Genomic DNA, 12,515 nt, shown 5'->3' on the forward strand with positions numbered 1-12,515 from the left:
CAGCAGTGCAGCTGCTGTACCATACCGTGAAGCAGGTGGTCAGGATACTCTCTATGGTACAGCGGTAAAAGTTGGTCAGGATCCGGGGGGGACCTGTGGCTTCAGTGGCAAGCAAATATCAACAGTTAATGGACATTGGCTAAAATAATCCATTCATTACCATCCAGAGGATCTTGAAGTCCAGTTCAACTGTAGCCAATTTTTTGTATTTGTTCAGATTATTCCATTTTGCATTTCACCCCCCTCCCCCCTTGTTCACCTTATTCAAAACATCTTTCATTGACAAAGAAACTGCAAGTCTTGAGATGTTCTAGCATTATTTTTGTCTTGAGATATCGATGATAACAACACAAATCTTCAATGCTGTTACTTAGCAGTCCTTACAGCTGCAAATAAGAGAAGAGAGAAAGGACAATTTTAATCAGATTCAAAAGAAAAGTTTGGAACGGACTTAATGGAAAATATGGCCATTCTCAGTGCAACGATTCTGTGGTTTTATGATTATTTTGATCATCCACTGTGTGACATAGATAACAGACAATAGGTGCAGGAGTAGTCCATTTGGCCCTTCGAACCAGCACCGCCATTCAATGTGATCATGGCTGATCATCCACAATCAGTACCCCATTCCTGCCTTCTCTCCATACCCCTTGACTCCGCTATCTTTAAGAGCCTTATCAAGCTCACTCTTGAAAGGATCCAGAGAAGCGGCCTCCATTGCCCTCTGAGGCAGAGAATTCCACAGACTCACAACTCTCTGTGTAAAAAACTGTTTCCTCATCTCCGTTCTAAATGCCTTAAGGGCCTGTCCCACGAGCATGCGACCTGCTGGAACCCCGATGGTTACTTGTGAAATTTCAAGTCGGATGTTTATTTAATGGGGGATCTATCTGAATTAAAATTCTTTTAAACGGTAGATATTAATAATCACGATGTATACCCTTAAGAAAAATTGTCTATTCTTGAGAAAATTATAAATCTTGCAGTTTTTTTCAAAAATCTCTTGTCGCGACGATTGGAGTCATTTCCCATCACTCACCTTTGTTGAGCAATCCAACGTGGATTTAAATGGAATAGACGCGCACTTCGGCCCTCAAAAGACCGTGGAATTCGAAAGTCCTCTACCTTGTGAATTTCTCCTAATTCGTGGGACTAGAAGCATGTGAAAACTCTGCTTTTTGCTGCATAACGAGTACGTACCTTTAATCAGTGCCATCTCCAATCAGTGCTGAACTCTTAGAACATTTTTTTAAAATTGTGTTTTTTTATTTGTCCTGGAGATGTGTTCGTGCCATGTGCCATTCATCCAAACTATATGGTGAGGCCATGCTGGGCTAAAGGCTTGGGCCACCATACCCATCACGGCCAGCTCTGTAACTTAACCCCCGATATCCATCTAGCTCCAGCTCCAGCTCCAGCTTCATCTCCAGCTCCAGCTCCAACCGGACACAAAGGCCTGTTGCAGCCGTCGCCTCTTCCTGTGACCTGATCACCCTCTCCACGCCCGGCCCACTTCAGCCCGTGTTCCCGAGTGGGGGGAGTGGGACAAGACCTGAAGACCTAATCTTAACCCTAACCCTAGCCCTAACCCTGGCCCTAAAGATAATTTTAGTCATCTCCGTCGCATGGCACGCTCGAACTTGATCATTTCCATCCCACTGAGTCATACCGTTCAAATGATTATTTTATGCTCATAATTTGTAAAATAATGCAACAATGATCATAATTATGAATTGTAATTGATAAATGAACAGTATGCTTCTGCCTATTCATCTGAAGTTAATATTGTTTTAGAGGAAGGTGAAAAGTTATGTGACAGTTACCATTCTTGCTGAAAATCACCACTTTTTTCAGCAGTCAAATGTTATGAAGGTTTAAAATCAATGCATTAGACAGAAACATTATTTTTTGGTGGTTTATTTGAGGAAGCCGCAATAATTTGAAAGTGATTTTATAATCTTATATCAGTTATATATATATAACAGTGTTGTTCATCATAAAAATGCAACGGATATGACTGAATGCAATGGGCAACCTGGAAAAAGTAGAGGAAAAATAAATCAAATTCCCTAAGATTGCCCCAAACATATTTTCCCATAGTAGAGATGTTCATCTATGTGAGACAACATTCAAATTTGCAAAAAGTTAAGTTTTACTAGACTAAGTGGGACCCGTTAGGTCCCAGCATCACACGGGAGGGATGGTCCCCCAATGTAGTATTCCACCTCTCCACCAATTCCAATATTGGTGACCAGTGGGGGTAGGGGGGGAGAGGGGGGGGGGGGGGGGGGGGTTATCAAACATCAGGAAAAAAGAAATAAAATAACATTTTATTCATTTAGGGTTTGATCTTTTCTGGAGCGCTTGTATGGGTGTTGTGGGATGAAGGGACTTGTTTCTAGAAGGCTAGCATGGACATTGTTGGCTGAATGGATTCTTGGGCTGGCCGCTCAGTCACTCAAGCCTGTTGGGCTGGCAGCTCACTCACTCATGGCTGGTGGGCTGGCAGTTGACTCACGGCTATTCCTTGAAATTCCATCTCAAGCAGGGTGCAAGGCCACTAAAGACAGCGAGTCGTGACCTCTCCCTCCTTCATCTTGCAGAGACTGAGCCACGTCCACACATCTGGGTTTTATAGTCCCTCCCCCCCCCCACAACCAGAAGGGTGAGGCCTTCATGGCATGATTGACAGGAGAGAATCTCAACATGTTTAAAACACTAATAACTATTATTTTTCATCGATGGGAATAATCCTCGGCACCTGTGAGCGGAGGGGGACTCTGAGTAAGATGGCCAAAAATCACAGCCGTAAATGGCAGTGTTTTTTCTAAAATCAATGTACAGAACAACAGGAAGAGGACAAGATCAGACTTTTAGTAGTATGGATAATTGGTTTCCAGAAACATCAAAGTAGACACTTACTGAAGAATCACCAATCTCCCCACTAACCCAACCTGTCCACGTCACCCTGCATTCTCAGAACATCCTCCTCACCGTTCACACTGCCACCCAGTTTTGGGCCATCTGCAAATTTGCTCATGTTACTTTGAATCACTTCATCTAAATCATTGATGTATATTGTAAATAGCTGTGTTCCCAGCACCAAGCCTTACGGTACCCCACTAGTCACTGCCTGCCATTCTGAAAGAGACCCGTTAATTCCTACTCTTTGGTTCCTGTCTGCCAACCAATTTTCTATCCATGTCAGCACTCTATGCCCAATACCATGTGCCCTAATTTTGCCCACTAATATCCTATGTGGGTGGGGCCTTATCAAATGTTTTTTGAAAGTCCAGGTACACTACATCCACTGGCTCTCCCTTGTCCATTTTCCTAGTTACATCCTCAAAACATTCCAGAAGATGAGTCAAGCATGACTTCCCCTTCGTAAATCCATGCTAACTCAGATCCAAATGTGCCACTATTTCATCTTTTAACATAGAAACATAGAAAATAGGTGCAGGAGGAGGCCATTCGGCCCTTCGAGCCAGCACTGCCATTCATTGTGATCGTGGCTAATCGACCCAAATCAATAACCCGTGCCTGCCATCTTCCCATAATTCCACTAGCCCCTAAAGCTCTCTCTAACTCTTAAATCGATCCAGTGATTTGGCCTCCACTGCCCTCTGTGGCAGGGAATTCCACAAATTCACAACTCTCTGGGTGAAAACTTTTTTTCTCACCTCAGTCTTAAATGGTCTCACCTTTATTCTAAGACTGTGGCCCCTGGTTCTGGACTTGCCCAACATTGGGAATATTTTCTCCTGCATCTAGCTTGTCCAGTTCTTTTATAATTGTATATGTTTCTATAAGATCCCCCCCCCCCCCCATCCTTCTAAACTCCAGTGAATACAAGCCTAGTCTTTTCAATCTTTCCTCATATGACAGTCCCGCCATCCCAGGGATCAATCTCGTGAACCTACGCTGCACTGCCTCAATCACAAGGATGTCCTTCCTCAAATTAGGAGACCAAAACTGTACACAATACTCCAGATTATTGCCTTACCAGAGCCCTATACAACTACAGAAGAACCTCTTTACTCCAACACTGATATCGTCTTGTTATGAAGGCCAACATTCCATTAGCTTTCACTGCCTGCTGTACCTGCACACCAACTTTCAGTGACTGGTGTACCCAGGTCTCGCTGCACCACCCCCTTATCTAACCTAGCCTACCCCATTGAGATAATAAACTGCCCCCTTGTTTTTGCCACCAAAGTGGATAACCTCACATTTATCTATATTATACTGCATCTGCCACGCATCTGCCCACTCAATCAACCTGTCCAGATCACCCTGCAACCTCATAACATACTCTTCACAGGTCACACAGCCTCCCAGTTTTGTTTCATCTGCAAACTTGCTAATATTGCTCCTAATTCCCTCTTCCAAATCATTTATATATATATATATAGTAAACAGTTGCGGCCCCAACACCTAGCATTGTGGCACTCCACTCGCCACTTCCTGCCATTCTGAAAAGGATCCGTTCACTCTTTACTTCCTGTCTGCAACTAACTTTCTATCCATGTCAAAACCCTACCCCCAATACCATGTGCTCTAATTTTAGTCACCAGTCTCCCGTGCGGGACCTTATCAAAGGGTTTCAGAAAGTCCAAATACACTACATCCGCTGGCTCCCCATCATCCATTTTACTTGTCACATCTTCAAAAAATTCCAGAAGATTAGTCAAGCATGATTTCCCTTTCATAAATTCATGTTGACTTGGACTAATCCTTTTACTGCTATCCAAATGCCCCATTATTACCTCCTTTAATAATTGACTCCAGCATCTTTCCCACCACCAAAATTAGGCGAACTGGTCTGTAATTTCTCTCTCGATCCTTTCTTGAAAAGTGGGATAACATTAGCTATCCTCCAATCCACAGGAACTGATCCTGAATATATTGAACATTTGAAAATGATCACCAATGCGTCCACTATTTCTAGAGCCACCTACCTGAGGACCCTGGGATGCAGATCATCTGGCCCAGGGGATTTATCATCCTTCAGTCCCATTAGCCTACTCAATACTATTTCTCGCCTAATGAAAATTTCTTTCAGTTCCTCTACCTCCTTAGATCTTCTGTCCTCCAGTACATCTGGGAGATTGTTTGTGTCTTCCTTAGTGAAGACAGATCCGAAGTACCTGTTCAACTCTTCTGCCATTTCCTTGTAACACATAATAATTTCACCCATGTCTGCCCTCAAGGGATCCACATTTGACTTTGCTACTCTTTTTCACTTAACATATCTAAAGAATCTTTTACTGTCCTTTATATTCCTGGCCAACTTCACCTCGTACTTCATCTTTTCAGACTGTATTGTCCGTTTTGTTTCTTTTTGTTGCCTATGAAAGTTTCCCAATCCTCTGGCTTCTGGCTACTCTTTGCTGTGTTATACATCTTTTCTTTTAGTTTTATTCCATCCATAATTTCTCTTGTCAGCCACGGTTGCCTCCTACTCCCCTTAGAATCTTTCTTCCTTTTTTGAATGAAATGATCCTGCGTCTTCTGGATTCAATCAATCAATCAATCAATCAATCAATCAATCAATCAATCAATCACGCACTTTATTCATCCCCGAGGGGCAATTTAAAAGGGCGCATTACAGTAGCTTTTTAAAAAAAAAAAAAAGTGAAAGAGACACAATCAACGAAGACAAACATTCAAAGCTACTCTCTGCACCTACCGGTCGACCTACCGCACGAGCAGTGACCCTGCAAGGATTAGGTTGTCAGCAGCGATACAATAATAAAGAACACACAAAATGTAACACAAACATCCATCACTGTGGTGGAAGGCACAAAAATTTGGCCAGTCCTCCTCCATTTCCCCCCCGTGGGCAGGACCAGAGTCCGGAGTCAGTCCAGGATTGGCTCTTCCTCACCGGAGACCGCGGCTTTAGATTGTTGTAGGCCGCAGGCCGGCGGTCAAGATTTAAAGTCCCCGCCGCAGCCAGAACCACCATAGACTGCAGGGCCGGCGGTCGAAGCTCCCCTCCAGGGGTGATGGTAAGTCTATGCCGGCCCCACGGTAGAAGTTGGCCGCGGGCCGGCGGTGATGGCTTCTTCCTCCCCCGGGTCCCCCACGAGGGATCCCGGTCTGTAGACGCCGCACCAGCTGGAGCTCTGCAGACCGCGGCTTCAGGCTGCGACTTCAGGCTGCCTAGCTGCCCCGGGCCAGTGAAACGGAGCGCTCCCCTCCAGCGAGCCCCAGCGAGGGCTCACCCGCTCCATGCCAAGAGTCCACGCTGCGCCCGCCGCTGAAGCCCCGGGCACGTCTCCGGGAAAGGCCGCGCCGATCCTTGATGTTAGGCCACGGGGGAGGCGACCTGGAAAAAGTCGCCTCTCCATGGAGGAGGCAACCAAAGCGGTTTCCCCCTTACCCACCTTATCAAATCTGGTTCATTAGACAACACTAAATCAGAATTGCCTTTTCTCTGGTCGGCTCCTTTACAAGCTATTCTAAGAATCCATCTCGGAGACACTCTGCAAACTCTCTTTCTTGGCGTCCTGAACCAACTTAATTTTCCCTGTCCACCTGCATATTGAAATTCCCCATCACTACAGTGGCATTACCTTTGTTACATGCCAGTTTTAATTCCTGCTGCAACTTACAACCTACATCCGGGCTACGATTTGGGGGTCTGTAGATAACACCAATTAGTGTCTTCTTGCCTTTACAATTCCTCAACTCAATCCACAGTGACTCTACCTCATCAGTCCCTAGGTCTTCCTTCTCAAGGGACTGAATTCCATCCCTCACCAGCAGAGCTACCCGCCCCCCCTCCTTTGCCCACCTGCCAGTCCTTTCTATAGGATGTATAACTCTGAATATTAAGTTCCCAGACCCGATCCTCCTGCAGCCACGTCTCAGTAATCCCCACAATGTCATATCTACCAACCTCTAACTGAGCCTCAAACTCATCTACTTTACTTCTTATACTTTGCGCATTCATATACCATAATTTTAATTCCTTACACATCTCACCTTTCACATCGATCCCTATTACACTTGGCCACATTCTCCTATCCCTTTGTGAGCTTTTTTCCCGTTAATTCTGGGGTCATTAACTATCCCTTTACTCTCTTTCCCTAGTACATCAGGAAGATTGTTTGTGTCCTCCTTAGTGAAGACGGATCCAAAGTACCTGTTCAACTCATCTTCCATTTCCTTGTTCTCCATAATAAATTCACCTTTTCAGTCTTCAAGGGTCAAACTTTGGTCTTAACTATTTTTTTCCTCTTCACATAACTAAAGCTTTTACTATCCTCCTTTATATTCTTGGCTAGCTTACCTTCATACCTCATCTTTTCTCCCCGTATTGTCTAACTTTTTAGTTATCCTCTGTTGCTCTTTAAACATTACCCAATCTGCTTGTTTCCCGCTCATCTTTGTTATCTTGTACTTCTTCTCTTTTATTTTTATACTGTCCCTAACTTCTCTTGTCAGCCACGGTCCCCCCTTACTCCCCTTGGAATCTTTCTTGCTCTTTGGAATGAACTGACCCTGCACCTTCTGTATTATTTGGTCCCCAAATCTGTGGAAGGACATTATTGCCATAGAGGGAGTGCAGAGAAGGTTCACCAGACTGATTCCTGGGATGTCAGGACTGTCTTATGAAGAAAGACTGGATAGACTTGGTTTATACTCTCTAGAATTTAGGAGATTGAGAGGGGATCTTATAGAAACTTACAAAATTCTTAAGAGGTTGGACAGGCTAGATGCAGGAAGATTGCTCCCGATGTTGGGGAAGTCCAGGACAAGGGGTCACAGCTTAAGGATAAGGGGGAAATCCTTTAAAACCGAGATGAGAAGAACTTTTTTCACACAGAGAGTGGTGAATCTCTGGAACTCTCTGCCACAGAAGGTAGTCGAGGCCAGTTCATTGGCTATATTTAAGAGGGAGTTAGATGTGGCCCTTGTGGCTAAAGGGATCAGAGAGTATGGAGAGAAGGCAGGTACGGGATACTGAGTTGGATGATCAGCCATGATCATATTGAATGGCGGTGCAGGCTTGAAGGGCCGAATGGCCTACTCCTGCACCTAATTTCTATGTTCTATGTTTCTATTCCCAGAAATACCTGCCATTGTTGTTCCACTGTCAGCCCTCCCAGGGTATCTTTCCAGTCAACTTTGGCCAGCTCCTCCCTAATGGCTCCATAGTCCCCTTTGTTCAACTATAACACAGGCACCTCCGATTTACCCTTCTCCCTCTCAAATTGTAGGTTAAAACATATATTATAGTCACTGCCTCCTAATGGCTTCTTGACCTCAAGTTCCCTTATCAAATCTGGTGCATTATACGACACTAAATCCAGAATTACCTTCTCCCTGGTAGGCTTCAGTAGAAGCTGCTCTAAGAATCCATCATGGAGGCATTCCACAAACTCCCTTTCTTGGGGTCGTACCAACCTGATTTTCCCAGTCTACCTGCATGTTGAAATCTCCCATAACAACCATTTACCTTTACCACATGCCAATTTTATCTCTTGATTCAACTTGCACCCTATATCCAGGCTACTGTTTGGGGGCCTGTAGATTAATCCCATTAGGGTCTTTTTACCCTTACAATTCCTTTTCTATCCATACTGACTCCACTTCTCCTATTTCAATGTCACCCCTTGCAAGGGACTGAATTTCATTCCTCACCAACAGAGCTACCCCACCCCCTCTGCCCACCAGTCGATAGGAGGTATACCCTTGAATATTCAGTTCCCAGCCCTGGCCCTCTTGCAGCCACCATGTCATGTCTGTAATTCCCACAACATCATACTGGCCAATTTCTAACTGAGCCTCAAGGTCTTCCACTTTATTTCTTATACTTCGTGCATTCGTATACAACACTTTGACGTCAGTCCCCCCTCCAGTTAAGGTGTAACCCGTCCCTTTTGTGCAGGTCACCCAACCCCAGAAGAGATCCCAGTGATCTATAAATCTAAATCCTTGCTCCCTGCACCAGTCCCTCAGCCACACATTAAGACCCCCTATCTCCCTGTTCCTGTCCTCACTGGCACAAGGTACTAGAAGCAATCCAGAGATAACCACCCTGGAAGTCCTGCTTTTCAGTTTTCTTCCTAACTCTCTAAACTCGCGTTGCAGAACCTCCTTCCTCTTCTTCCCGATGTTGTTTGTGCCTACGTGCACAACTACTGTCGGCTGTTCACCTTCCTTCTCGAGGACGTTCTGAATTCGGTTTGTGATATCTTGAACCCTTGTCAACTCAAAGGTTAATTTAGGTTAAGATTCTGTTTCATTGCAGCACCTGAGATTGGAATTCACACTTGGAACTCACTACATAGTAACTCATTGTTAAAGACACAATCTCCATTGCTATTTTAAGCACATTGATAATAACCATATTATTTATGCCTAACCTGGTTCCTGTTTCAAGTGTGTGAATGGTAGTAACTATTATTGGCCCCTTCCTTGCCTTGTCACTATCTATAATATTGGGTCCATTAAAGTAAAAAATATGTAATCTGGAGAATTACAATCTCCTGCATCATAGAAGGTTATTCTACACAACTGGCCAATGTTACTCTTCCTTCAACTCTGCTCTATATCCGTCTGGCAGCAAACAAAATACTAGAGAATAGAGGTTCCCTTTGCAATGAAAAGGAACTGCAGATGCTGGTTTATACCACAAATAAACACAAAATGGCAGAGTAACTCAGCGGGTCAAGCAGTTGCCCTCACAAAATGGATAGGTGATGTTTCGGGTCAAGGCCCTCTTCCTTGATCAGATGCATCTCTCTATATTTTGCTCTTATTTGAGATCACCACATCTTTCCAAACTTTTGTAATATAAAAAGTCCATATGAAGTATCCTTGGAGTTTTCTCTTTTCCAGGGTAAAAAACTATGGTCTTCTCAGTCTTTCCTAACTTGCAACCTTCCCGATCTGGCACTGATTGTAAATTTTTTTTTTTTAATTTGTCCAGACCTTCAATATCCTATTAGTGGTTTCGAGAATAGAACTAAGTGGAATGGAGCTCAGTACTCCATGTGTGGTCAAACCTAAATTCCAAATAAAACTAACATTGCCTCCTTGTTTTAGAATGCTGTTTCATTAGAAATTAAATGCAGTGTGTTATTCACTCTCTTTATGACCGTATCAACTGGGATTGTTATTTATAATATTTTATGTGTTAACATTGCCAGAATCTTTGGGCTAAACTCCACTTAGTTACCTTCCAAGGACAAGTGATCTGCTTCTTTAACTTAACATAACAAACCACCCCATACTTGGCTACAGTGAATTTCATTTGCTATTTATCTTTCTATTCTGGAACTCTGTTTATATTTTCTTGGAGTTTGGTTTGATTTTTATTTTCATATTGCATACAGACAAAGTGCAGTGTACATATGCAATGATAAGAAGGAGAATGATGCGACTCACTAATCAGCCTTGGGGACAGGGGATCAAGGAGATGCAGTCACCATGGACAACCAACAAAGAGTGAGTCTCCCAGACAAATCAGGAAGTAAGATGTGCTCCAGCCTCCATCCACTCTGGTCGTCTATCCATTGTGGAAGGTGCACCAATTGAATATTGGATTATTGTGCCACACTGTGGCTAGGCACCATGTTGTTTCTCCTTTTATCCATGAGGATGCTGGGTGGGTTCTTCTTTCAATTTTACAACATTACACAAACTAATACCATCATGTCCACAAAGTCCATCTACATACAGGCTCTCCGACCAGCTTGGCCTATCACCTCAACGTCATATTATTTAGTGTACTTTGGTATAGTTTCAAGATTCAGCACGGAAAGAGGCCCTTTGGCCCACCAAGACCACGCCGACCATCGATCACCTGTTTACACTAGTTCTACGTTATCTCACGTTCTCATCCACTCCCTGCACACCAGAAGCAATTTTCAGAGGCAAACCTGCACATTTTGGGGGATATGGGAGGAAACAGGAGGAAACCAACATGGTTACAGAGAGAATGTGCCAACTCCACACAGACAGCACCCGAGGTCAGGAACAAACCTCAGTCTCTGGCACTGTGAGGCAGCAGCCCTACCAGCTGCGCTGCTGTGGTGACTATTATCTCAGTCTATCATGTCATAATGGTCTTACTAAGGATAAACAGATACGCTGTCTTCCATTCAAATGTTTCGGCACATATGGTTCTTGGTGAAAGTTTTCTTCAGCAAGGAAACTAGAGGGTTTCTAAGGCAGGCAAATGCACAAATTGCTGCATTAAGTACATTTAAAACCCAAGAGCCTGACTGCATTCATGTATAGTTTTATTTTCAACTGGATATCATGCAAACAAAAGCATTTCATTTGCTCTCAGTACACGTGATAATAATAAACTGATAACAAAATAGATGAATGTGAAAAAGGCAGAGTGTGAATTTCAATCTTATAAATCAGTGCCAGCCAATATTCCTCATTGGCTAATAAGATTGTTTGTTTTTTGTAGCCAATCATAACAATCATAAATAGTTCTTGATCTCTCTCTCATAATCTATTTACAGCAAACTACTAGTTAAATTCAAGACGACAACATTTCTCTGTGAAACTATTCACAGGAAGCTGATACACGCAACCTCTTTGAGAAGGTCTTTGTACCAAATAAAACATTGATTATTGCTAATGCAAAATGAATGTCAGCCACAGGCACACAGCAAAGTAATTGGTAGTGATATTGTTTATCTTGATAGTGTTTACACATGAAACATCTTTTGCACACCCCCTCTGAGTACCATCAGTCGCTGACAGCACTCCTATGTGGATGTTATCCATGTCCTTTAGCTGTCTGTTCTGTAAAAGGTTGTCAGTTTGACTTATCTAATGATTTTCACTAGTTCCTTGACATTTTTAATGGCATTGTTTGGGGATCTGGATTTTCAACAGAATAATCCGATGCAATACGATACGATAGAACTTTATTAATCCCAGGAGGGAATTGATCTGCCTACTGTCGTGAAAACACAAATTACATGAAACATGAAATTAAAGTGACAAGTGGAAAGGCTTGGGGGATGTCCAACGATAAGGTACTCCTCAGGATGACCAGTGTGTCATGGAGGGGGTGAGCTGTATTGTCCAGGATGCTCCACAGATTGAGGAGCATGCTCCCCTCCAAGACCACCTCCCATTAATCCAACTCTGCCACCAGGACAGAGCCAGCCTTCCTCATGAGTTTGTTGATCCTATTGCCGTCCGCAGCCTTCGCCCTGCTGCCCCGGCACCTGGCAGCGAAGAAGATAACACTGGCTACCATCGATAGGTAGAACATCTGCAGCATCTTACTGCAGACGTTCAGTTGTCAAAAAGTGCAGCCGGCTCTGTCCCTTCTTGTACAGGGCCTCAGTGTTCCTGAATCAGTCCAGTTTACTGTCCAAGTACATTACATGATATTTGTACTCCCTGGTAAACTGTACATCCACACCAGACAGGGGTGATCCTCTCCTCCTAAAATACACCACCAACTCTTCGGTCACTTTGCACATTGCAGACCTAGATTAGCACACTGGGAAGAACTGTCCATGTTG

At 43.7% G+C, this 12,515-nt stretch overlaps 1 protein-coding gene across 1 annotated transcript in view; it reads right to left on the reverse strand.

The window, feature by feature from the left end:
• Nucleotides 1–248: 248 nt before the first annotated feature.
• gtdc1 (glycosyltransferase-like domain containing 1) overlaps nt 249–12,515 on the reverse strand; it is a 354,569-nt gene continuing 342,302 nt past the window's right edge. Inside the window, exon 10 of the mRNA XM_055638677.1 lies at nt 249–386. Coding sequence (XP_055494652.1) covers nt 381–386 — 6 coding nt within the window. The 3' untranslated portion in view covers nt 249–380. The remainder of the gene's footprint in view (nt 387–12,515) is intronic.

This window comes from Leucoraja erinacea, chromosome 7 (assembly GCF_028641065.1).
Source record: "Leucoraja erinacea ecotype New England chromosome 7, Leri_hhj_1, whole genome shotgun sequence".
Taxonomy (NCBI): Eukaryota; Metazoa; Chordata; class Chondrichthyes; order Rajiformes; family Rajidae; genus Leucoraja; species Leucoraja erinaceus.